Genomic DNA, 27350 nt, shown 5'->3' on the forward strand with positions numbered 1-27350 from the left:
CCTTGGATGTTTTAGTGGCAGCATCTATAACCTGGAAAAATGGCCCAATATAAAGAAGAAAAGGGACTAACATGCAATTAATTATGCTAGAAATTCAAAAAGTCTTAATAATCACAGAGAGAATTGAAAAGAGACTTGAAATTATAGCTCAAAATGCAGAAAGTATGGAGGGAAGAGTTGAGAATACTTATACAACAACGATGAAATTTGAGGACAGAGTTAAAAAAACCACAGAGACATATGAATGTGATAAGAAAATTGTTGACACTGACAGCAAATCTAGAGTAGAGGGAAATGATAAGTGTGAAATATGGAAAGGAGAGATCGATGAACTGGAACTCTATCTCAGATGTCAAAATATAGATGAAGAAATGGGAGAAAATTGGCAGAAACAATGAGAGTAATTTCGGCAGAAGCACCAGCGATAACAAAAGTCAAGCTGATGAAAGGAACAGATAGAGAGTTTCGAATCTTTATAAGATATGCAATGACTAACAAGTTGTCAAGAGAAGTCCACATAAGACTTATCAAGAAAACACTTAGAATACACATTTTACAAATGGCAAGAGATATTGGACTGCACTATTTCTGGAAGGATACAGGATGATGAAATGAAATGTCACAATAAAATTTAGTTAAAGGTAGTTAAACTTTGAGTACTATGTATAAGACAAAGTAATAATAGCTATAGTCAAATAAATGATCAATAATGATAATAAAGCATTTATATATACTAGATTGATAATATGAAATTTTATACAAACTGTAAGTGAGGATGATGTTGAAAAACCCTTTTAGAAAAGATAAATAATTTTATATAAAATAGAATATAAAGATGTTATAAGATTGGATGATTTCAGGATGATGTAATAAAATGCCATAATATAAATTTACTTCAAATTTAATATGTTTCATATAAAAAGGATGTAATAATAGCTATGCTTAATGGATGTTTAACAATTATAACAATTTGTATACATGTATAGTAGATTGATGATACTAATAATGGAAAAACATGGAATTGAAAATTATTAGAAAATGTTATCAATGCTAAAATAATAGAATGATTTAGAATAGGATATAAAAATTCTTTATTATTGGATATATTGAAGATGATATAATGAATCATTATAATATAAATGGATACATATATAGAATACCTATATTAGAACAGTAGTGCTAATCAAACAAATGAAGTATAATAATGTATACAAAGATATTTGATTGACAATATGTGAATTTTGATAAAGCTCAAGTGACACACTAACCAATTGACACACTGTATGCAGTTGAAGAGGTTTTTATGTTATATGTTTTGCGTGTTTGTGTTTGTTTGAAAATAAAAAATGTATTTTAAAAAAACATGCACACGTTAGTATGGGGCCCCTATGCTCATGGGGCCATGGGCAATCATATGGGTCCATCAGGCCCATATGTTAAGACAGCCCTGTGCTATCTGCTTCTTAAGGAACTGTTCTTGAAAAAGAGATGGGGAAAAGAAAGCAGTCTACACATTGGTTTGATTTTCTGAATCTGATTATATACAGTAGCATCTAACCTGCCTTTTCTTGATAGACCCCCCCAAAGGATCATGGAATATATCAGTAATATTTTTTGTACTACACACAGATTTGAGGGTAAAATATTTTATCTGAGGTTCTTCTCATACTTTTCTTAAGGTTTTCTGTCTTTTTAAGATGCTTTATGAAAATAGCAGTCTGTATTCACATTTTATCTTTCGTGATAATTTTGGCTAGAGTTTAACAACATAGACATCCATTTGGCTGGATTTTATAAACTTTATTCCTAAGGCTTATTTAACATATGGCTATAGGGAGTCTATAGAAGAAGAGCTATTTGTGTATGATTAAAAATTCAGCGTAACCTACTTTAAACTCATAATAAATTGGGTCCTTGTTTGGAACTTCCCCTTTTCTTTCTTTGGAATCCTCTGGGCACATTCATTTGTAAATATGAGTTATTTTATTGATTTAAATCTGTTTCATGATCAGTTTTCATTTCTACAATAAAATGTAACCAGTATCCTGGAATATTAGTGCTTTTAGCAGTATTGTTTAATGAACTGTCATCATGCTTATTTTCTACATTCTTTTTTACTGTTATTTTTACTTTATTGTCACAGTCAGTATTATTTACATTTATTTTCTTTCTCTGCCTTGCTAACTGAAAAAAATCACAATTTCATGCAGATGACAATGTATACTAATTTATGAAAGCATGTGCTATTATAAGTATTCTACTTCTTATTAAGCTCTTAAGGATGATTTTGTTGTTATTGACTCAGGAAAGGATTTTTTTTCTGTTCAAGGACAACATTTTATCTTTATCAAAGAGAGAGGTAGGGAACTGCAAATATATATCTGGGACTACGAAGTTACTAGGAGACACAGCATCCTTTGCTAGCTTTTTGTTTTGGGAGAATTTGTGGGAATTAGTTCAAAATAAAACAGAGATTCATGAAAGCTTAAAACACCTATTCTGCACCTCTTGGAAGGAAAAAAAAATACTAAAAACCTACAGAGCACTTATGGATGCTCCAGGTACCATAGAATGGAGGCGAGAGGCATTCATACTAGTTGTACAACTAAAATAGCTATTGTTTTAGGAACTAACTAAAACAGAGGCAAAATGGTAGTAGTAGTGGTTTGGTAGCATCATCAGAAAATGAAAAGGAGATGGTCCTCCCCCCCCCCCCCCACATTGTCAGCTCTTCAGGGTAGACCAAATTAGAAAACTAGTACCTTGTAGTTCAGAATTACTTTTATTGTAATGCTATAGTAACAGAATCTAGCATGTCTGGATGCACTCCCTTTTTATCTTCATGTGAACCTGGGAGAGGGTAACTTGAGAAGTTTACTTATGATATTTTCTTGGCCACTTTTTTCTGACTCTTGCCTTGGTAGCATTGTGGCTCACATGCCTATGGGGGTACCTTTTAACATCACAGTAGCAGCTCTTCTTCCTGTCCTTCAAGGCCATTCCCTCTGTCCTCATATCTCCCAGTCCTTTCCCTCGAAGATTCCTCCAAGGAGTGCAAAGTCAGCATCTGTCCTCAAACAAGTTAATGCCCATGCTGGGTTTAGTCTTTGTATGGATCAGTTTTATGATGGACTTTGGCATGGATTTGCAATCCAGGTGGTCCTCCAGTTACAACCATTTGTTCAACCACTATTTAGTCTTATGACCACTGAACAAAGGGGGGCGATGACTGATTCTTGAAGTTCCAGCCATTGCAATATCCCTGCAATCATGTGATGCTAAGTTCCAATGTTCCCTGCCAGTTCCCCACAAGCAAATTCAGTGGGAAAGCCAGCAAGAAGTCATAAGCCACACTTACTTAATGACTCATATGGTTTTCACTTAACAATGGCAGCAGGTATTGCTGGGAAAGCAAATGATGTGGTCACATGAAGCCTGCCCATTTGCCATCACAACCTGAGGACTACCTGTAATACACCATGGTTGTCCATTTGTAATTTTTGTTGCAATTGAAAAATGTATCCATCTTTATTTTTGCCATGTCTCAAACTAGCTCTTTCCTCCCCATTCTGTCCAGGGGTAGTATTCACTTACTTTCCCTCCCGGTTTGCAAATGTGAGCGTGTGTGCGCTCATGTTGGCTTCACTCACACATGCCACCTCTGTGCATGCGCGCAACCTTCCATGCCTAAATGGGATGCCATAGAGCCGGGGTGGGTAGGCGGGGCCACCCACGATTTCCGCTACCGGTTTGAGTGAACCAGTCCGAACCGGTAGAATGTCACCTCTGATTCTGTCCCATTCTATGTGAACAGCTTAGCATAGCTGTGTTACAAGTGAACCAAACCACAGAAACTGATGGAGGCTTCTTACTCTTTGGCAGCTGGGGAATTAGGTCTCTTATCGCCATGCAGTAAAGCCATGCTTTAAGAGTGCACCATCACTGCAGCTGATGACCCTTGGTTGCTGCTTGGCTCTTGTGCAATTAGGACAATCTTGTCCATGGCGAAGCAGAGTGGCAGAAACTGCAGCCATCGTTTTGTGTTTTCCAGAAATGCAGATCCTATTCATAGTGTAATGGTCGAAGAGATGTTTCTCTTTTGAGACTGCTGAGAGGAAGCAAAACAACCCTTTTGGTGTTGAGATAACAAAGAACGCTGTGAATATTGCCTGGACATAATTTGTTATTTAATACCTCAGAGGCAACACAAGAAGGAGCTTTCCCTCTGTAACACACAACATCCTGTCTATCTTGCATTAACACAAGCTTTGGTGCATTCATCTGTTAAAATCTGGAACAAGCTTCAAGGGACATTTACATACTCTCTTATTCACTCAGAGAATTCATTTGAGCCACATACTGGTTAAAAGGCAGGCCTAGAAAACAGGAGACTGTGAGTTCCAGGCAGCAAAATCAGCTGACTGACTTTGGGCCAATTGCTCCCTCTCACTCTCAGCCCAACTCTCCTCACAGGTTTGTTATGGCGGCGGGAGTATCAGATATGTTTACTTGCTTTGTGTAATCTAAAAATTTATAATTATTCCAGCAACAATTATAGGGAACTATGCTACATTTGCATAAACATCTCTTAACAACAAAGTATGTCAGCAGAAAGCATTATTATTTGAGTAGGCATCCAGTTGTGCACAGAATTTTGCCGTCTACTTTTACTTCCACCCCAGGGCTGTTTTTATGTCTGTTGGTCTATAGAGCCCATTTGACAGGTTTGTGAGTTCATAGAGCTTGCAGTAAACCATTAGACAGTTTGTGTTTGCCGTTCTGGCTAAGAGCTGAGATCAGAGAACAGTTAGTCAATAAGTGCTCACTTAAAAACTCATCTGACAGCTAGTTTGGTGTAATGGTTAAGGCATCAGTCTCGAACAGGGATCCTCAACTCCTCATGGACTGGCACTGGTCCATGGCATGCCAGTAACTGGGCTGTGCAAACAAGCAAAGCCCCATCTGCGGGATGCAGGCAGCACATGAAACCACACCCTCTCCAGTCTGTGGATAAACCTCTCTCCATGGAACCAGTCCCTGGTGCCAAAAAGGTTGAGGGCCTCTGGCCTAGAAACCAGGAGATTGTGTGTTCTACAGTAGTCTTACTTTAGGGATGAAGCCAATGGAGTGATTTTGGACTAGTGACTCTCTCTCATTCCTAGGAAGGAGGCGAGGACAAGCCTTGCCAAGAAAACTGCAAAGATGTGTCCAGGCAATCTCCAGGCGTTAAAAACTGACTTGTAGGTACAAATAATAATAATACAAGCTCCGTTACCAGCTCGTAACCAAGTGGCTCATCCTACTCACTCAAGATCCATCCCTAAGACACATTTACCCTTTGCACAAATATAAAAGAGAATACATTGAGAGCCTTTCCCTCTGTTTTTGTGCTTGCGTACTCTGGCATGCTTGCATGTTCTCCATTCGACTCCTTGACTTAATCAGATCAGCATGGAGCTACAGCAGGATCCCAGGAAGTAGGAGGTAGGGTGGGTCAAAAATCCCTTATAATAAGGGCCTAGACCGCCCCTATGAGCACAAGACAATGAGGCATTGCTCTTTTGTGAAGAGTCTTTCTCTGCCACGGAATGTTTCATGGTGATATGCCAACAGTGTTCAGACAGTTCTTTCTATTTCTTGGGTAGAAGTCCTTCAGTTCATGACTTTCTCCAAAACAATGACGACTGCTTTAATGGAAAACTCAGTTACTTGTCTACTGATTTAATTCCTGCATTTAATTCCTATTGGCATTATATTTTTTTGTGATGCTCACTGCTTCTCAAAACATGAAATCTATCAATTTTAAAACCAAACTATATCAGAAACCTTGAAGAAAAGAACTGGGATCTAAAAGAAACTGTGGGAAGTATAGAATAACCACCAGAAACAAGCATGGATTTTCAAACCAGATGTCCATGTAGTGTCGTGTCTCCCCCTAAAAAATTGAACATTTACATGCCTCTTCCTTTCTTGCAGGGATGTATAAAACTTGCCCCAGGACCATGCTGAATTTCCTCTGGAAATTAATCCTCTGGAAAGTAAATCCTTTAAATCAGAAGTAGATCAAAGTATTCTGGACATGGAGTTACAGAGGGAACAGATTTTTTTGGGAGGGGGGGGGTGAATCACGATGGACCCCTTCAGACTGCCTCCAGTACATCAAATCACCAAATAGTCCCCAGAATAAAATTAAGATGAACTTTAAGATAATCCAGAGAGAAGGGAATATTCTACACAATATTTTTTTCCTAGTCAATGAATTTTGCTTATCCTTAGTTTATTCTTGTTGGACATCCACACATCCAATTCATTTTTAAAGCAAATGTGATTGCAATTATTCATTGTCATATTTAAATTCATCTTACATTTATAGTGAACATTTCCCATCCCCAGTGGAAAGATAAAAATAATTCAGGAACTAAGAGAACTCTTAATAGGGGCCACATCTACTTTAACAATTTTTATCTACATCAGGGATAAGCACCAATATGACCGCTGACATTTCTTCTGCACTAGCCAGGCTCTGTCCATTCTATTAAGTGCTTGAGGTATTTTATAGAAATCATTAATAAAATGGTGTGGAGTGGTGCAGTGCCTAGAGGTGGAGCTCTCACCTGACAATCAGGAGGTTGTGAGTTCGATCCTAGGTAAAGGCAGATATTTCTTTGGGCATCATGAGAATACGTCTGCTGAACAAAACTCCTCATTGGTGACAGGAAAGGCATCCAGCCATTAAAACATTCTGCTAGCTCCATTCAGTTGCTCAGACCCCACCCCATAAGGGATTATGGGGGTCGTTAAAAGAAGAAGAAGATGATTAATAAAATGGTGTGGGGGTAGGGGTTGGTCTAGTGCTCTGTTTGAAAATACCTACTCTGAAAAGAAAAGAGGTGAGCTGGGATGTTGGATGGGATGGTACAAGGAAGCATATCCTTGTCTTTTAGTAAAGGGATATTTATCATTTATGTTACTAACTTATCAACTGACAAATCTGACAAATGGCAATCATTTTGTGAATAAATGAACAAATATACTTCAAATTTCACATTGGTCCTCTATCATATAATGTTTGGCTTCTATGATGCATATAATGTTTCTACCAAATCATATTGCTGGCTATTCAGCTCCTTTGGTAAGTTCATGTCTTCTGATTAACTTTCTTAGTGCTGCTCTTTTTCCTCCCTAGATACTCCTTCACAGAGGGTGCAGTTTATTCTTGGAACAGAAGATGATGATGAGGAGCACATCCCACATGATTTATTCACCGAGCTTGATGAACTTTGCTTGCGAGAAGGAGATGATGCCGAGTGGAGGGAGACTGCCAGGTAAATGAGATGTTTTTTCTTCCACATGGTCCACTGCTTAAGACCCAGTGAATATCAGCAGAAAAAAACATATATCCATTTAGATTTAGCAATAGCAATAGCACAGACTTATATACCACTTCACAGTGCTTTACAGCCCTGTCTAAGCGGTATACAGAGCCAGCCTATTGCCCCCAACAATCTGGGTCCTCATTTTACCAACCTTGAAAGGATGGAAGGCTGAGTCAACCTTGACCTGATCAAGATCAAAGGAATCGAACTCTTGGCAGTGAGCAGAGTTAACCTACAATACTGCATTCTAAACGCTGAATCACCACAGCTCTTGAAGTCAAACATATAGTTTAAATTTGTGTAGAATTAGAGTTATTGGAATCATTCAGTTTTCTTCAAAATCAGGATTTAACTTTTTATTAATCTAACTGGTTGCTCAGTCAGCGAGATGTTTAGATTGAATTTGACCTTTTTGTCCATTTGTTGAGTCCTTTCCGAGAACCTGGACTAGGCATATGTTGTTGTTTGATAGTATTAACAATTTTGTCATGGAATGTAAGCCTAGGACCTACCTTGACTGGGTTGTGAGGTTCATCCACCCTATGAGGAGAATGAGAACTATGTCAGAATTTCAACCATAATGGAGTTGTCTCATCAGAGAAGTCAGGCAAAGAGTTCTTTTCCCATAAACAATATGGTGAGGGAAAAAAAAGTATGGTGAGGAAAGAAAGGCACATCCATGTTGGGAAGATTTAATAGCATGAAATATCCATGAAAAAGACATACCATATTTTTTGGAGTATAAGACGCACCTTTTGCCCTCAAAAAAGAGGCTGAAAATCTGTGTGTGTCTTATACACTGAATACAGCATTTTTTTCCTCCCAAAACCCCGCCCCCTTCACCAAAATGGCCGTGTATAGTTTGTAGGAGGCTTTCAGAGAGCTCTTGGGGGCTGGGAGGACAGAAACAAGCAAAAAATGGGCTGTTTTTTGCTCAATTTTGCCCCCACCCCAGCCCCCAGGAGCACTCTATAAGCTTCCTAAAGGCTATCCGTGCCCTATTTTTTGGACAAAAAATGGGCCCGTTTTTGCAAAAAATGGGGGCTCGTTTCCCCGCTCCCCAGAAGCACTCTACAAGCCTCCTAAGGGCTATTCATGCCCCTTTTTTTGAAAAAAAAAACAGGCCCGTTTTTTGCAAAAACGTGCCGTTTTTGGGAGGTTTGCAGAGTGCAAAAACTTGTTTGTAAATTTGCCTCTTCAAAAACTTGGTGTGTCTTACACTCCGGGGTGTCTTATACTCCAAAAAATATGGTAAAAGCATTATTATGTACACAAGAATGTGAAATCACAGTTGACAATTCTTCAGTTAGTTTTGCCTTCATGCCCATCTGCTTATGTATTATTATGGTTGGTAACACAGTCAGCCAGATGTTTAGATGTTTGGCATTTTTGTCAGTCTAACATTAGTCCTTCCCCAGGACCTGGGATAGGCAGATGTTGTTGTTTAATAATATTAAAGGTATCATTGCAGGATGTAAGCTGTTCCAAGTAAAGCTGCCTTTTGCAATTGACTGATGGCAATTTTGTCCCTACTGATGGTGTTCAAGTAGTGCTCCAGAGCAGTGACGTGCGGTGAGGGTTATGGCTGGTGAGGCTGGTGACGTCATCAGGAAGGCGGGGAATGGGACCACGTGTGCAGGAGGCTGAGGCAGCCTCAGCCTCCAGCACACGTGGTCCCATTCCCCACCTTCCTGAGTGAACATTAAGGGGACCGCGGAGTGCACTGATCTGCGTAGCGTTGCTTCCTCCACCGGCACCAGTCCCTTCCCCCCCACTCCTTCAAGGTCTCCCACCAACCCAAAGCCCGATCCCCAGCTCCCTCGGGCCTTCTGCATCCCCCTAACTCCTCCTGCATGGCTTCTTCAGCGTCGTCACCTCAGCGAAGCCCTGCCTTGGCAGCCAGCAAAAGACCCGCCGGCTCCCGGGAATGGCCCCACATCAAACGAGAGACTCACCTACAGGGCGGGCCTTTCCCGAGCCGCCGACTCCGAGAAAAAAATCGGGGTGAGGGAGGGAGACGCACAAAATGGGGACAGGAGCTTCCCAGGGGTGTGGGAGAGGAGGAAGAAGAAGAAGAGCCCATCCAAGGCTTGCAGCCGCCGGCGCCCACAAGCGCGGGCCCATGGTGGTGGGTTGCTTTGCGTTTGCTTCCTAAAGACCCGAGAGGCGACGGGCCAGCTGTGTGGTTGTCAAGCGGCTTCACCAATCGCTGCCCAGGAAAAGCAGCTCCGTGGGGCCCGGTGGCAAGGCTTGAGCGGGGTGAATGGGAAAGCAACGAAAGGGGCTGCGCTTTCACCCCGCTCAAGCCTTGCCGCCTGCAGCCACCGCCCGCCCTCGCTGCCCCTTTCGTTGCTTTCCCGCCTGCCCTCGCTGCCCCTTTCGTTGCTTTCCCATTCAGGCGGCTGAGCTTCCCATTCCCATTTCCCATTCAGGCGGCTTCCCATGCAGGCGGCAAGGCTTGAGCAGGGTGAAAGCGCAGCCACCTAAATGGGAAAGCAACGAAAGGGGCAGCAAGGGCGGGCGGTGGCTGCAGGCATCAAGGCTTGAGCGGGGTGAAAGCGCAGCCCCTTTCGTTGCTTTCCCATTCAGGCGGCTGCGCTTTCACCCCGCTCAAGCCTTGCTGCCTGCAGCCACCACCCGCCCTCGCTGCCCCTTTTGTTGCTTTCCCATTCAGGCGGCTGCGCTTCCCATTCCCATTTCCCATTCAGGAGGCTTCCCATGCAGGCGGCAAGGCTTGAGCGGGGTGACAGTGCAGCCGCCTGAATGGGAAAGCAACGAAAGGGGCAGCGAGGGCGGGTGGTGGCTGCATAGAGGAGCTCCGAGGAGCTGTGTTTCCCAGGCATTGGTTGTTGGTAGCTGGACCGGAGCCCAAGTCAACATGAAGGGGACCTTTTTCCCCCATTTTTTTCTTTTTATGATGAGAGCGGTGAGGCTCTGCCTCCCCTGCCTCCATTGACCGCACATCACTGCTCCAGAGATTTTGGGGTTGCACCCAGGGTGCCTATTATTATTGATATTATCTTTGCTTTCTTTTGCCACAGTTGTTTTAGCTTTATTTGCAGGTCTTTGTATTTTGTAATTTTCTCCAGTTATTTCATTTCTAATCTGCGGTCTCCAGGTACTGTCACATCCACTATCCAGACCTTTATGTCTTTCTTATCAACAGTTAAGTCTGAGGTGTTATGTGGTAGCAATTTGTCTGCTTGAAGTCTAAGTGCTCGTTTTCTTCATTTTTTATTACAGTGTCTATTTTATGGTCCTACCAGTTCTTGTTTGTGGGCAAATGGTATTTCTTGCATATCTTCCAATGCAGTATTATTGCTACTTTGTCATGCCATTGTTTGTGTGATCTTCTTGCAGCAGCTAGCTAGATGGTCTGCTATTTCTTCAGCTTCTTTACAGAGGTGGCACTTACTGTCTGTTGCTGTCTGGCTTTGTATGCATTGTTTAAGGCTTGGTCTTGTGCAACCAGAATAAGCCTCTCTGTCTCTTTTTTCAATTTCCTGCTTTTAGCCATTGCCAAGTTTTTTTATTATCTCCCTTGCCTGATATTATTTAAAGGTATTGGCCATGTAATGTTCTCTTTTCTGTTCTTCAGTTGGTTTTTCTTGTAGGCCATTTGGTCTTTCTGGTATTCGGTAAGCCTGTGTGGTCTAATATTGTAAATATACTAGACAGTTGAAGAAGCACAAAGGGCAACTCTTCTTCAAATATTCTTCCAATGCCCTTTTTCCCCTCCTTCAACTGTGTGGTATATTTGCAATATTCTATATCCATTTATGCTTCTTGGTAACCACTGTTCCCTCTAAGGTGCGCGGCTGCGTGGCCGCGCAGGTGGCAAGAAAACACCGCTCAGCAGTTTCCAACTGCCGCGCAGTGCTTTCTGCTGTCACAGGCGCCGGAGGCTGGGGAGGTCCTTTGCAGGCGGCTAGAACTGGCTGCCCGCAAAGGACCTCCCCGGACTTGTTTTGGTGAGCGCGGGCCGACTGACTCCAGGAAAGCAAGCCCGGGGAGGTCCTTTGTGGGCGGCCAATCCTAGCTGCTTGCGCCCGGTGCTGCAGCTAAAGTAAACCCCCAAAGCCCCTGCCGCTACCAGAATATCTGCTGCCGCCTCCTCCTCCTCTAACAGCACCACCACATTTGCTGCCCGACGCTGCGGCCGAGGTGAAGCCGGCAAAGCTCCCGCCGGCGCCCCCGCCCGTGGCAGCGGCGCCTCCCCCTCCGTTCAGAGCACCTGAGCTGAGCCCCGCGTTACCCCTGCCCCCTCCTCTGCTGTGCTTTTGAGAAGCCATGAGGCCGCGGGAGCTAGTAGGAAGGTGGAGAAGGGGGCGGGAGCAGGGGAAAAAAGCCTCATGGCTTCTCAAAAGCACGGCGGCGGAGGAGAAGGCAGCAGGGGTAACGCGGTGCGCAGCTCAGGTGCTCTGAGTGGAGGGGGCGCCAGCGGGAGCTTTGGTGGCTTCACTCCAAATGTGGTGGTGCTGTTGGAGGAGAAGGAGGAGGCAGCTGTTATTCTGGTGGTGACAGGGGCTCGTTGTCAGCATCTTCAGCAGCAGCCCTGCCCCCTGTGAAAAAAGCCGAAGATGGATCCACGCAGATGACGTCGCCGCAACATGACTGAAGGAGGAATTCTGGGAGTTGAAGTCCACAAGTCTTCAAGCTGTCAGGTTTGAAGACCCTAGTTTTTTTTCTTTTTTCTAAAGGGTTAGGGGTGAAAGGGTCTTGCAACTTGGCAGCTTTAAGACTTGCATGCTTCAATGCCAGAGTTCCTGAGCCAACATGACTGGAGGAGGAATTCTGGGAGTTGAAGTCCACAAGTCTTCAAGCTGTCAGGTTTGAAGACCCTGGGTTTTTTTTTCTAAAGGGTTAGGGGTGCAAGGGTCTTGCAACTTGACAGCTTTAAGACTTGCATGCTTCAAATGCCAGAGTTTCTGACCCAACATTTTGGTTGATAAGCAGGAGCGTTGTTAAGTGATACTATATAACACTTTTAATTAAGCGGGTACCTTGAATAAACATAACTTTGAGTTTCAAATAATACTGATTTTGTTGTTGTCTTAGGTGACACCTGTGAAAAAAACTCAGGTGCTGCTCAAGCATAAAAATGTGCCGCTCAAACACTATACTTTTCTGCTCACACTGAAAAAAAATTAGAGGGAACATTGTTGGTAACTAGAATCTGTAAATGTTTCTGTGTGGATGAAGGGCATGATCTATTGCCGTTATTTTTCTAGTCTTCTTATTCAGAGTTTTTAGTTCCACTTGAGTCCAATCCACTATTCCAGCTGTGAACCTAATGAATCTAATGAGTTACCCAGGTGTTAATTGACTTGATAATGTTTCCTCCACTGAATTTAGACTTTGACTTGCTTCAAGCAAAAACCATGCAGTTCATCTTCACCTCGTGCTGGCCTATTTTTGATCTTCCTTGCCCTTTCCTTCATGTTTTCTGCTATTTATTAATAGTTCTTTCATTTTCTTTTTTATTCTTATTTATCCTTATTTATCCAGGTTGCATTCTTTGTGTATTTCTTTGGGTTGTCCCATAGCTGTGCTCAGAAATGCACTGTTTTTGAGATGGCAGCTGGTTTATTGCAGTCTTTCTATTGATGGATTGATAGGAATGTTTCTGATTGGATTGAAATTTCAAATTCACTGAGTTTCAAATGACAAAACCAATAAAAAAGAGGGAAGAAATGTAATAAGTGCCAAAGAAAATGAAAAAAAAACTGTGGTTGGAGGGAGTTGATGAGGGTTCCAAACTTCAAAAAGACTTTTCAAGAAGAAAAGGTGGTATATGAAGTTGCGTGTATATGTGTCTAGCTCAGTGGTTCTCAACCTGTGGGTCGGGACCCCTTTTGGGGTCAAATGACCCTTTCACAGGGGTCGCCTAAGACCATCAGAAAACACATATTTTCGCTGGTCTTAGGAATCGAGACACCAATTTTATGGTTGGGGGTGTCCACAACATGTGGAACTGTATTAAAGGGTCGCGGCATTGGGAAGGCTGAGAACCACTGGCCTAGCTGTATATCTGATAAAATCCAATGCAGCAAACCTCAAACTATTCTAATGTAGGACTTCTATACCTGACTTTAATTTCATACTTCTCTAGAGTTTTTCAATTAAAAGTTGACAATTATAATTTAATAGGTGCAGAAACAGAGGGACTGGGCTTGAAGGGAAACAGATACCTCAGACATGGTATAGAAGCAGGATATAAACCAGAATATTATTGATAACAACTTTTTGCTAGGTTCAGTTGTGAATAACTATCAAGCCCTAAATTGGACTGGAAGGGGAGGGGGGGAATTATGGAATGCTCTCCTCAGAGAAAAAGGTGGCACGTCTTTTTCTACATGCTCTGTCTGAAAACAGAGAAGCTAAACAATAATGGATAAACCAGTCAAATAAGTCAGCCTAGGTGAGAGACTGACCAACTTCAGGACTGAACGCATTGCTTGGCGACTAAATGATCCGACGGAATGTATTAATCAAGATAATGCTTCTGAAATCTTTAATGGTTATGTTTACGTTTAACCAGGATATTTGTGATTCACTTATTCAGAAAGTAACAGATTTATCATTTAAGTGAGGAAATGGTTAGATTTTTGTATTTTTTTTAAAGAAAGCAGGGAACTGTCCCAAGACATTTTACTGACTGAGGCAAAGCTGCAGATAATGCCCTCTCCTTCAGCTAAGTTATTGGCAAAAAAAATCCAAGTAATATTCTTGACAGTAAAAAAAAGATAATAAATAAAATAACTAATTTGTCTCACCATGTATCTGTTGGTTAATGATATGAACGCTCCTTCTAAAAACACACCAGATGTAGCTAAAATAATTCAGTCAGTATTAAGCAAATCATTATGCTGTAACAATAGAATTTGAGCATAGGCTTTTCTTTTTATTATAACATGGCTTCTGCTGAAGCAACACAGCCTTTTGAATGGGTTTATCAATAATAAGGTATACTTTTATATAATGGGTTCCAGAAAAGTTAACACCATTATTTTTGGAATCTCCGGCTAATGTCATCATAACTTTTGGCATCTATTAAATGTTTTTGTAGTGGCTGATGAAGAAGTAATGTATTCATGATTATGAAGTCACAAAGCCTAAGTTGGAAGTTTATAACCATAGCAAACTGATTGCTGGATTCTAATTTGGCCATCACTGGTTGTATCTTATTTGAAACACAAATGCATAACTCCACTTCCTACCTCTGGTAGCTTTATGAGATTGTACAATGTAATTATCAGACATTCTGTCTTCAGTTGACCCAATCGTCCATAACATAATAATAATAGCACTTAGACTTATATACCGCTTTACAGTGCTTACAGCCCTCCCTAAGCGGTTTACAGAGTCAGCCTATTGCACCCAACAAGTTGGGTCCTCATTTTACCCACCTCTGAAGGATGGAAGGCTGAGTCAACCTTGAGCTGGATGAGATTTGAACTATCAAATTGCGGGCAGCCGGCACTCAGCAGAAGTAGCTTGCAGTACTGCACTCTAACCACTGCGTTACCGTGATATCATATTTAGAGATATAATCCATGAAAGAGCTATCCTACGCTTCAAATGCCATCCGGCAATGTTCCAGGAAAGTATGTTAGTTTCTGTGTATACCTTTTAGTATTTTATGGATGGTGTATACTTTGTAGTAGTTTACGGATGCTAAAAAGTACGTTGAGGAATATATCTTTAAAATAATCCTTTGATTCTGAGTTGGGTAAAGATGGTGTGGAAATGGTCTGGAATACAATTATTGAGAAGTTGAGGTTGGGGAGAAACCACTCAAATTATCTATGTGGATCAAAATTCATCAGTCCATTTTTTTTAAAAAAAGGGTTTTAAAAATAATATTTTTTTATCATTGGTTTCCAATGAAAAATTCCATAGGATATGCAGCAAAATAATTGTTTAGCAAGAATGCTAAAAGCAAAATTCTAATATATAGTTAGTGGAAGATAGAAATTGAAATAAAGTAATAGGCTTTATGGTATTATTAAGGTAAAATAATGATTTCTGACCATTATATACCATTTTTTCCTGTCACTGCTACATATACAGTCTTGGAAATCCTTGTAATATAGAATTCATAACATTATAGAAGTAGTACAATTTTCCTAATATAAACTGTGTCAAAAATTCAAAAACAAAGATGGATTAGTGATAATCTCCTCTTCATGGTAGGCTATCTGATTCCAGAAACTGGAAACTTAGAAGGATGGTTTTGGCAATTCCCTTTTTCTCTCATATCTCCTCTCATACTATATTCTACCTACTATTGGTGGATTGTTTTCTATGTCTTGTTGTCATACTGCATGCTTTTCAGCTGATGAGATCTGACTAAAATGTTTTGTTTTCCTAGGTGGCTGAAGTTTGAAGAAGATGTTGAAGATGGCGGGGAGAGGTGGAGTAAACCATATGTTGCTACTTTATCACTTCATAGCTTGTTTGAATTGAGAAGTTGTATCCTTAACGGCACAGTCTTACTAGACATGAGAGCAAATTCTTTAGAAGAAATCGCAGGTGAGTTGTTCATTTATTTAGTCTTTTAATCTTACCTTACCCGCTCAGAAATCTCTCTCAGCATGTTAGGGTGTGATTGCAAACTTTTTAAAAACTTTAAATTAAAGGTCCCAACATTATTGCATGCATTTTTAGCATGTTTTATATATTACATAGCACGGATGTTGCACTTTACATTATTTTCTCTAAGGTAGGGAGCTATTTGTTTTAGATTTAGAGTGATAACAATGAACAGATAAGTTCGATTTGGATGAGGTTGTCCTTAAAAGAAATATACCATTTACCAGAGTAATAAGGGAATATAATAATAAATAATAGTAAGTAATTAGTAATAATAATAGTAAGGGAATCAGATGGGATGCTGCAGAATGACCCAATTTTGTATTCAGCTACAAAAGCTTTATTAGTAAGGCCCAAAGGAAACCATGTTGTTTGTTTGCATGTTAATATCTGTCTGTTGTAAAGAAATAAAATAATAGAACTTTCCAAATTCATGGTGGTAATATTTTAAAATGAAAGACAATTGAAATGTTCAAAAGGAAATGTATTTTATAGGTAACAGTAACAGTGCTGTGAATGCATTTCCTGTATACTCCATAAATTGCTGAAGTAGTATTTAGTTGGTTTGAAAAGCTGAAATTTGCACTTTAACACGATTAATTGTTCAATTTTATATTGTGTAATGAAAGAAATATGAAGTTTATGTTTTCTAGGTTGCTTTTATTATTTAATAGGAAAAAGTGCTTCAATAAATAAATAGTGTATTCAGAACTAAGAGTTTTACAGCTCAGCCAAATCTATTCCATGACTCTAAGCTCTATCAGTTTTTCTGGAAATTATTATTTTCTGACAGTAAAAAAAAAGCTTCAAATATTTCTATAACATCAAATATTCCTGTAAAGTAATCTTCCCTCTAATATTTTTATTAGACTATCTCTGATACCTGGGAGGATTTTTGTATGTATACAATTTCTCAGTTGATTTGTTTCTCTCTCTCACTCTCTTTTATATACAATTTTTCCAAACTGTGCTCCTTTTTATTTGATTTTTTTTAGTTAGGAAACATATAAGGTGTACATTAGGTGGACTTTGTACTATAGCACAAAATAGCAAATTTTGTTTTGCTGGATGATACCATTTTGTTTGAAAATAAATTAGTGAAAGATTCCTTTTACATCCTAACTGAGAAGTAAGTTTCATTGAGGTCAATGGGACTTAACCGCTAGGTATGTGAATATAGGAATGCAACTAGTAAACTGGTAAAATAAATTAACAGTTGAATATAACTTCCATTTTGATCAATATACATTTGTTATAAAATGAAATATTACTTGACACAATTTATCTGCAAAGCTGTTAGGAGAGATTTCTCACACTATGATAAGTGAGACTTAGCCATTGCTGGTTATAAGTTTATCTCTGTGTGAGGGCCAATTTCTGTTTTGAATAATTCTATTATTAGATCATGGTGATTTTCATGTTAAGGAATTAAGCCTTCATTTTTATTAACATTCATTTTTATTTAAGTGGGGATAAAAAAAATAAGAGATAGTGATATGTGTTAAGGTTGAAGCAGGCAACGTGGGAACCAATAATTATCATGCAAGACTGAGCCATTATATAAACAGAGACAGTTGTATCTTGACTATCTGGCTAAGAGAATTACCCAAAAGTCCACTGATTCTAAAGGACTGGAAGAAAAGACAGTTATCTGGAGACTATGAAGATCTGAACAGGACAAAGTAAGTGTTCTGATCTAGGCTTGCTGATACAATAAAAAGCACACGCTTAGTCCCCCAAAAATCCTCTTTTTATTTTAAAGGCTGTGAATTAAGTTCATTCACAGCCCGTAATGAGTCCCAAATAGTTGTAACAAGTCCTACATTAGGCTGCCAAAGTCCTTCAGGATAAGGCTGATAAACACCCACCTTTATCTTCCTGGAAATGCTGCCAAAGTCTTAATTGGCAATTGGCTTGGCAAGGCCAAACGGAGCAAAGAGTCAGAACGGAGCTTCAAAAAGTAAACTGACCAGCATGAACCAAGTTGCTTCCCGAATCGTCCCATCTGTCTTAACTGTTCTTACCTTCTGGCAGCTCTGGTCATGTGCACACTGGGAACAGAAGGAGCCTGTTCCTCTGCCTCACTGCTGTCTGACTTTGGAGGCTCTGGGAGCAGCACATAACTCCCAGATGGCCTTGGCCCCCTCTCTGCCTCCAATGCAGAGCCCTCATCCGAGCCTTCCCCAGACTCCAGGATTGGCCCATGTTCCTCCCCAACCTCCTTGCTGTCTGACTCTGCTGCCAGCTCCACAAGCCGCCGGTGGACCACAACAGTAAGAGCAAAATAAGCACAAATGAAATCCTACTAAAAATAAAATTACTAATCTAACAGTGACTAATAAGGGCTTCATCCAGCTTTAGCGGGTGTACCAGTTACATCTCTACCTGGACAAAACTTCCTGATTACCACTCACTCAGACTACTATGAGGTGCTCTACAAAGGGTTGCCTTTGGAGATGACTGGGAAGCTACAGGTTCTACAATGTAAACTCCTGAACAGCCATAACACCCTGTATAACATAAATTCCTGTAACACCCATTCTGAAGCCACTTTATTGTCTACCATTTTGGCTTCAGAGCCCAATGTTAATGCTGGCCAACATTTTTAAAGCCTTTTATGATGTACCACCAGGATATTTCAGAATAAATAAGCAGATTCAATATTTGCCAAAATTGAATCTGCTTATCCAGTCTGGCCATTGAGAGAGGGCTTGTTTTGGAACCGTCCCTTCCCTTCACAAAGTACACCGAGTCTAGATTAGGCAACAATCTTTCTCTGCAGTGTCCTTGATGTTAAAGAACAGTTTTTCCTGGAATATTGATAGCCCCAACCCTGTTTGTTTTTCATAAATAACAACTTTGTGCTTTAATTTATAGGGCACCTAGACTCTTTATATTTACTTGGTTTTTAATGATTTTAAGTCTTTGTACTGGGTTTTGTTGTCTTCTTGTTTACTTTTTTATACCCCACCCAGAATCAAACAGGATGGGGGAAGACTACAAACATAACTAGGTAGATCAAACAAATAAATACATCATGGATTTATATCCTGAAGCAACCTTAGGTATATGATTTTCATCAGTGGTGGGTTTCCATTATTTTTACTACTGGTTTGCTTGCACATGCACAGAAGCGTCCGGGCAAGTGAGCAGAGCCTCCCGCCGCTGCCATTACTGGTTCTCCCGATCCGGGCTGAACAGGGAGCAACTCACCTCTGATTTTGATTCTGCAGGAATCAGATCTTCTGTGCATACAGTATGTGACTTTGTTCACATCTGCAATTTAGCAACCTTAGCTTAGATAGCAATATCGAGTTTACAAAACTGCTGTTCTTAGCTAGTTGAGTTTTTGGAGAATCAACATTTATTGCTGGGCGCTATATGAAGTCTGGAAATTTGCCTGTTTTGACATCTCTCTTAGCTTTTATAGCCATAAAGAAGCTGTTGTCTGCAAATCTGAAGTATAGCTTCATCTACAGCTGCTAAAACCTACAGTTGCTACTGTTGAGTTCAGAGACCTTCCACCAGCAGGACTGAGTCAGATTATATCAAGGTCTTGGCCTCTCTAGATTACTTCCAAGTAGCTATTGCCTAACATTGCTCAAGTATCCCCACCGAATAGCCTTTAACTGCACAAAATATTCTTAGTGGAATCTCTGCTGAAATGTATGCAGGCTGCAATTCTTAAAAGAAAAATGTTACTGATATTTTTTTGCTTTAATTTCCTTGGCTGTTCAAACAATTTAATATTAATACATTTATATCCCACCTTACTTTCCAGAAGGAGTTGAATTTTTTAACCAACATTTTAACTTTACCCTTTTAATGTTTTATATGCTGTTTTATATTTTGATGTTTTATTATATACCACCCCGACTCCCACTTTGAGGGAGATGGGCGATTTAGAAATAGGATAAACAAACAAGCCAACAAACAAACAAGCCAACAAACAAACAAACCAACAATTCAATTTAGAATGGGATAAATGAACAATTGCACTTTGTAAAGACTTTGATAGTATGTCTAATCATATAAAAAAGCAATTCAAAGATATGACTAATCAGATTTCAGAGACTGATCAGATAGCTAGCAAGGCTCAATACACCGCTATAAAAATTAGAATATTAGCATAATTTTAAAAAGTTTTGATGAACATGAAACTTTGACTTGGCTGATGTTTAGCATAGAAACAGAAGAAACAATTTAAGGATTAGAGGGATTTGGGAGAATGCAGATAAGACTTATTAGGATACCTTATTCCAAAAATTAATGTGCCAGAAATGTAATTTACTGAGAAAGATGTGAAGTGTGCCCTTGGAAGGTCTGGAATTTAGAGACCTAGGCTCACGAGAATGCAAAACCCACAAGATATTATTATAAGATATCTTAATCCTGGGTCAGAGATAAAATTTATAAAAAGCTCATTAGCTAGCGAAAATAAAACAGAGGGGAAGAAACTACATATCTTTTCCCAGATGAAAATCCAGCTACTTTACAAGGAAAGGGAGACTTCAAACTTCGTACTGAAGAGTTTTATAATAATAAGGAATAAGTTAAACTTCAGGAAAAGGAGATTACTTCTACTCTTTCCAAAGCGAACAGAGTTTTGACAGCCCCATGAATAATTATAAGAAGGTGAATTTGCATACTTGGAGAATGGCTGACTTTCCCTGAGAAGATAAATGGACTGGAAGAACATAGTAAAGAATTAGACTTTATGATTTAAAAAAGAAGAAGGGAAAGGAAGAAAAAACATGTTAAAGGTTAGAATAAGTGTCTGAAAACAGTTAAAGAATAATTGGATAGAAATAAAACAACCTATTTTATACAGTACATACTTAAAAGGCCCAAGCCTAACTGGGGCCTAAATGGGGGCAATATGAATTAAGTACTGCATAACGTTCCCCCCCCCCCCCCCCCCGGCCACTGCTCCATTTTAGACTGAAAAGAGGATTTTTCAACTCTCTGTGAGACTTTTCACACCCAATCAAGAGGGTCAGGGAGGGCAATATTTGCTGGGAGAGATTAGATGGGAATTAGGACAATGGAATGGAGAAGCGGGGTTCAGGTGAAAGGAGACGATTAAATTAAATTAAATGGCTTCCCTGAATTTTACTCCAACTTAATCAAACTATTTGCTTGCTGTTGTAATGTCTTTGTAGCTGTTATTGCAGTGCCTTATTTAAGGAAGCAAAATGTACACTGGAGAAATATAAAGCAGGAATGACTGAATGTAAAATGCAATGGTAACTTTAAATGTTAGGGGAATGGGCGATTTGATTAAAAAGAACTAGAATTAGCAAATGTATAAGATCCAATAGAAGAGAATGTCTCTAAATATATAATATCCTTTAACGCATCAATAGTGATGTTGTGGGAAACATAAAAGTTAGGATTGCTTAAGAAAAACAATTTAGAAAAGCTGAAAGTGCTAATGAATCCATGAGTGGCCATTTTAATTAGAGATCAATATAGAATTAAAAAAGATAATGATGGAGATTTATGTTTATTCTCAGGGAAAAAATTGAAAATGAAACTTTAATATTAGCCTCCATTTACATCACAAATCAAAATCAAATGGGTTTTATAAAAATGGAGAAATTTGGATAGGAAAATCTAATCTTGGAAGGAGATTTAAATGAGGATTCCTGGTGTTATCTGAACTTGGTTGTTTTCTTGCAGATATTTTATTACACAGAACAGGTAACATCATCACTGATATGATGAGGAAATGTCTGCAAGAAAACAACCACACTTAGAGAGCACCAAGAACCCTTCATTTCTACCCTGAATTACAAATAATCTCCATTATTGGAGATTCAAGTCTTTAATGCAAGAATGCCAATGCTCTTCTTAAGAATAAAAGACGAGTATTTTAGTATTTAATATTCAAGAAACTATGAGCATTATTGTACATCTATGGACTTACTGATACTTGGGGATGGGCACAAATCCTTCATTGAAAGGATATACATATTATTTTGGTAGACATAAATCCTAGTCATTAATGTATTAATGTAAATTGTGGCTGTTTTGGCTATTTTTTAAAATTAATAATTCTACCTACCTACCTACCTACCTACTCTGGAAGCTTTTTTTTGTTTTACTAAGAAACTGTATACATACTTGACATTAAATGCTGGGAAAAACTTATATTACTTTGCTAATACATTTCAGAGAGCTATCTGGCTGGCTATGGATGAAATAGAAAGTAGGACTATATGATGCCATTCTGCATAGGCCTTTCTTAAAGTGACACAAACTATACTATTGGATTAGACTTTTTTCCTGAAGTGTCCTGATATACATATGCTCTTGAGACTCTTAAGTTGGGCACGAAGGTGACAGTTGTTCATAAAAGTGTTGCTATATGACATCTCAGGTCAAAGAGTGTAGGGAGAAGGCACATATATTCCCCCTCCATGTGCTAATCCCACGAAAGATGTCAATGCGCTTAAACAGAAAGCAAGCTTCTTCCCTCTGTGTCAACACCTGCACATTTGAAAGATTCTGCACATGTGTACTTGTCTGAGAGCCAAAATTTCATGCAATTGGATTTTTTTTTGGGGGGGGGGCGCTAATGAATATACAAATAAGATTTCTCTTGGTAGACATCCATGCAGAATGCATGGCCTTGACAATGGCATAACTTTGTGTTCTTCGAATCACATGGTCTCTTTTATTTGAACAAGACATAAAAGGATGACTGTCACATCAGTACATGGCAAGCTGGTTTGTTCTGTAGACATACATAATTAAGAATTGTGCCTTTTATTCTGAGTACCTGTGCCTTTTTTTCTCAAATAATCAAACACTTGACTAATCCCATCTGCTTTTGACATCTGCGTGCCCTTCTTGTTTCACGCCTGAGTTTTCTTGGAAAAGTGGAATGGCTCAGAAAAAGGCTCATGAGCCATCCAAGGATTTTCAACAAAACCGTTGGTGACTCACTCTGGCTATGTCAGAGGGGCTGTGTGACATTGTGTCTTCTAATGAATATGCAAACTCCTTGTGGTTTAATTAATGTTGATTCATTGGTTGTACTAAGAAACTTGCTTTTAAAAGTGTTACCATTTTCTAAAAATATCTAAAACTTAACAGTATAAAATTTCTCTCTCCATCTTCCTTCTTTGTTTATTTCCCTCTTTAACTTTCTTACTGAAGAAACTGCTGTATCTATCCAGCCGATTAATTTTATATAGTTAATAATAGTGCACTCAAATATATAGATTATATATCTATATCAAATATATAGATATACATTTTGCTTCAGTTCAGTCTTCCATAGTGACTAATTCTCCAATATCTGTTGTATAGAGATGAATTTTGCTTATGCTTAGAAAGAGAGGGAGAAATGTAGATACCAGAAGCTGATCTGGACATATTTATTTATATTTCATATTTTTAACTGTCCATTCACCCTTGGATACCTGGTTATAATTTTAAAACTGATCGAGAAACGCTGCACTCTTGATGACTTTATGGTCATATCTACTCATCCTTTCAAAATTCATTTTCATATATGAAATTTAAATCAGAATTGAGGTTGTATAGCAAAATTCATTTTTTTGCCCCAATTAGAGTTTGGGCAGTTTTATATCTGCATAACCAAGAAAGCAGTTTGAAGCAACTGCTTCTCAAAAGCTGCTTCCCCCCCCCCCCAAAAAAGATGCTATCTCATCATACAGTTTGAAAAAAGTGTGTCCAGTAAGTAGTTGCAAAGCAGTAGAAGCAAACCCAGTTTGAAGTGAGGGTGGAATAGTGATTAATTCTTACCCTGCCTGCTTATTTTGTTTTCTTTAAAAAGCCAACAAAATGTACAACAACAAAAAAGCCACAGTGGGAATGCCAGCAGGTGGAATGCAAATGATGTGTGAGGAAAGGGTGAAATCCCACTTCATGGCATTCCCTAGGCCTTAATCCCAATGTCTTGGCTTTCTATAGCTGGTAGCTTGATTACTCAAATGCTTACATACATTTGAATAGTTGAATATGGAAGTGAATAGCAAACTTGATCTGCTTGTTTGTCAATACTGCTTATCCTTTGTGTTCATAATCATGGTTACAAAACATCAAAATAACCAAATGCCAGTACCAAATCTGGTATTATGAGGACAGAGAGGTCTGGGAAGACCTCTTGTGGAAACCTTCTTGCAGGTTCATTAAGAAACAAATGTAAGTAGAGGCCTCTTGCAAACTTCCCAGCTCAATCCTGGAAGGTCATTGACCAAGGAAGCCTGAGTGGTGATTTCAAAGGGTACCTTTCACACATTTTTTAAAATCCCTTTAGCTCTCCCATGGAAATCTGAACCATCAATACTAGGTATTACTTGCAATAATATTTGCATCACAGTGATAAAATCTGTATGTATAAAAGGCAAATACCACTCACTCATCATGAAATCTCCAGAACCGTAAAGCCCACAAACTTGAAATTTGACACATATGTTCCTCTTGGCTTCTAGGTGCTTGCTAAGAAAGGATTTTTCAAAATGACCATCAGATCATTAGTATTTTTTATACACGTAATTAACATGCTCTGATGCTAAGGAGTTCTACTCCCTGTTCCCACCTGAAAAGAACTCTGTTGCAACTGCCAGTTGCCTCACATTCCGTTACCTCAGTTCAAACTGGCAGATGTTCCACTCCTTCATTCAGGAGCGGTCTGGGGCTCCTTACAGTACTAAACGTCGGTACTTCACCAAAATGTCTACAACTTCCACCTATGGAATTACTTCTGGATTCAAGGTGGTGGGAGCGATATTTCCTTATGTGTTTCAATCACTGACCACCACTGAGCCAATGGATGGTGAACCAAATTTCTCCTGCATAGCCCGATCACATAATTTCGTCGTGAAGTACAGGTATCCAGCTAGTCTCATATATAAGTAATAGATTTGTCTGAATGCTTCAATTGAGAATCCATTGGAAATGTGGCTACTTATTGCATAATTGACTCAAAACTCAAAAGATCCTTCAATTGCTGTTTTATTTTTCAGATATGATTCTTGATCAACAAGTAGGATCCGGACAACTCAGTGAGGATTTTCGCCACAGAGTCCACGAGGCGTTACTCAAACAGCATCACCATCAGAACCAAAAGAAATTAAGCAATAGGATCCCAATAGTCAGGTCCTTTGCTGACATTGGCAAGAAACAGTCTGAACCCCATTCCATGGACAAAAATGGTAAAGTGTCATGTTAATTAAGTAATGGTTACTGTAGCTTTGATGCAATGGATTTGCCAAAAACTGTGATTCATGCCACATTTTAGGAACACAGTGGCTCAGTGGCTAAGACACTGAGCTTGTTGATCAGAAAGGTCGGCAGTTTGGCGCTTTGAATCCCTAGCGCCACATAACGGAGTGAGCTCCCATTACCTGTCCCTATACCTATTCAAGTAGAAAAATAGGGATCACCTTTGGTCAAATGGTAACAGCGTTCTGTGCTCCTTCGGCATTGAGTCATGCCAGCCACATGACCATGGAGAAGTCTTTGGACAATGCTGGCTCTTCAGCTTTGAAATGAAGATGAGCACTGCCTCCTAGAGTCAGGAATGACTAGCACATATGTGTGAGGGGAACCTTTATGTCATATTTTGATTTTAATAGGCATTTCAATCTTCTTGTCCAACACGTGCATTTTCTCAGGTTTCCTTCCCTAACTGTGGGGAATTGGAGTTATAAGGGATGGTAGCAAATCTTTGATAGTGGATCTGAAATTATAGAGTAGGACACCTCATAAAGGAAACAATTTACAGGCAATCAGGAAGGGAAAGCGTAAGTTTTTCGTACTGATGTACAGAAGCTTAACTGGCTTCTTTATTTAACTAGTTGTTTTTACAGAAAGATATATTCAGCAGTTGCTGTACACCTCGTTGATTTCAATGAATGGATTTAAATAACATTTATACATTCCTAAGGCTACTTTCATCAATTTAGAGTTTGAGATAAAGTGAGAAGAGAGTTATAAAAGAAAAAAAAAGCAATCATTTTTGTGGGGTTATGTAAGTGTGTCTGTTGTCACTCCATTTCCTAAACAATTATGAGTTGCTAAGATTAAGATGGGAAAAATGATATTTTCAGAACAAAGCAAGCCAATTATCCTGACTTCAGGAGACCTAAGCAATACATTTTATAAAATCCCTTATGAAAAAGATTTTGCAAATTAGTCATCTTTTGTCTTGAAATAAAGCCTTTAACCAAGTCTGATTTCTTTGAGACTATTTCAGGTAAGGAGGTTCGGAACTGTGCCATATATGTCTTAAACATTCCCCCCCTAAATAGATGCCTTGCACCCGTGCTAGAATACAATTCCATACTTAACTTGCTCATTGACTGCTCCTTAGGAATGATACAAACTCTGGATCAATATATTTGAACAGTACCAATCTATTTTGACTCATTTTCCAGTAACAATGATGAGTATTAGTAAACTAACATTGATTCAATTACATTCTGTTAACAGAATTAGTTCTATTAACAATCTGTTAGCAACAAGGATTTGAGTTGGTTATATTTGAGTGCAAATTGTAACAGAAGTCAACAGATTATTGTCATGACTTTAATGATCAATATCTCATAACATTGGCCATTAAATAAGCAATACTTTTGATTCAGTCACAAGAAAGTTGATAATTCCCTGGGTAATAACATTGATGAATTACAGATTAAATTGATTAAATTAAAGATTACCCCAATCTTTCTAAGGTAGAGTTATGGTCTATGCAATGTAAATGAGAAGTATGTCTTCTACACCCACTTTGAATATTTTCAACAATTCTTACTTTGAATACTTAGCAATGCATGCACCCTTCAAACAGCATCACATGCGATAAATCTTTTTTGAAGTAAAAAAGAGTTAGGGATATTAAATTTCTGTCATTGCATCTTGTTTATTATTATTACTCAGCTGCTTAATTTGAGCATTGTTTAGAACCAGTGCATCCTCTGGGTCTGGCTTATATTAATGAAGTCAATAGAGGGAGCTTTTTATGACCCGATACTAGGTAAAATCTCATAAATTTTCTTGAATTCATTTAAATTGGACCATCAAAGCCCAGATTGTTTATAATGGTACTGGAGGTAGCAGAAGCCATTTTAACAAGGACAAAGATGCAATTCTCCTATACAGAACTATGTGTGAATCAGTGGTGGGTTCCGGATCCTGGTGCAACTGGTATGGTGCAATGGGGCCAGGCGCCCCCCACGTCCACGTGTGCAGCACACACATGCATATGGAGCGCCCGCGATGCTCCAGCTACTTGGTGGAGTATCGCGCAGGCAGCGTATGCTCCATGCGCTTGTGCAAATGCCCCAATTGGCTCAAATAGCGGTAGCAGAGTGGGCGGGCAGGTGGGCCCTCCGGAGCACCATTGTA

General features: G+C 39.4%; 1 protein-coding gene across 13 annotated transcripts in view; it reads left to right on the plus strand.

The window, feature by feature from the left end:
- The window catches only part of SLC4A10 (solute carrier family 4 member 10), a 240184-nt gene that overhangs the window by 133344 nt on the left and 79490 nt on the right, over window positions 1–27350 (plus strand). For all 13 annotated transcript variants that reach the window (XM_081943648.1, XM_081943642.1, XM_081943641.1 and 10 more), the window contains 3 exons: window positions 7187–7325; window positions 15751–15911; window positions 24971–25159. In XM_081943648.1, the coding sequence (XP_081799774.1) occupies window positions 7187–7325; window positions 15751–15911; window positions 24971–25159 (489 nt within the window). The remainder of the gene's footprint in view (window positions 1–7186; window positions 7326–15750; window positions 15912–24970; window positions 25160–27350) is intronic.

This window comes from Natrix helvetica (assembly GCF_964273705.1).
Source record: "Natrix helvetica genome assembly, chromosome: 1".
Taxonomy (NCBI): domain Eukaryota; kingdom Metazoa; phylum Chordata; class Lepidosauria; order Squamata; family Natricidae; genus Natrix; species Natrix helvetica.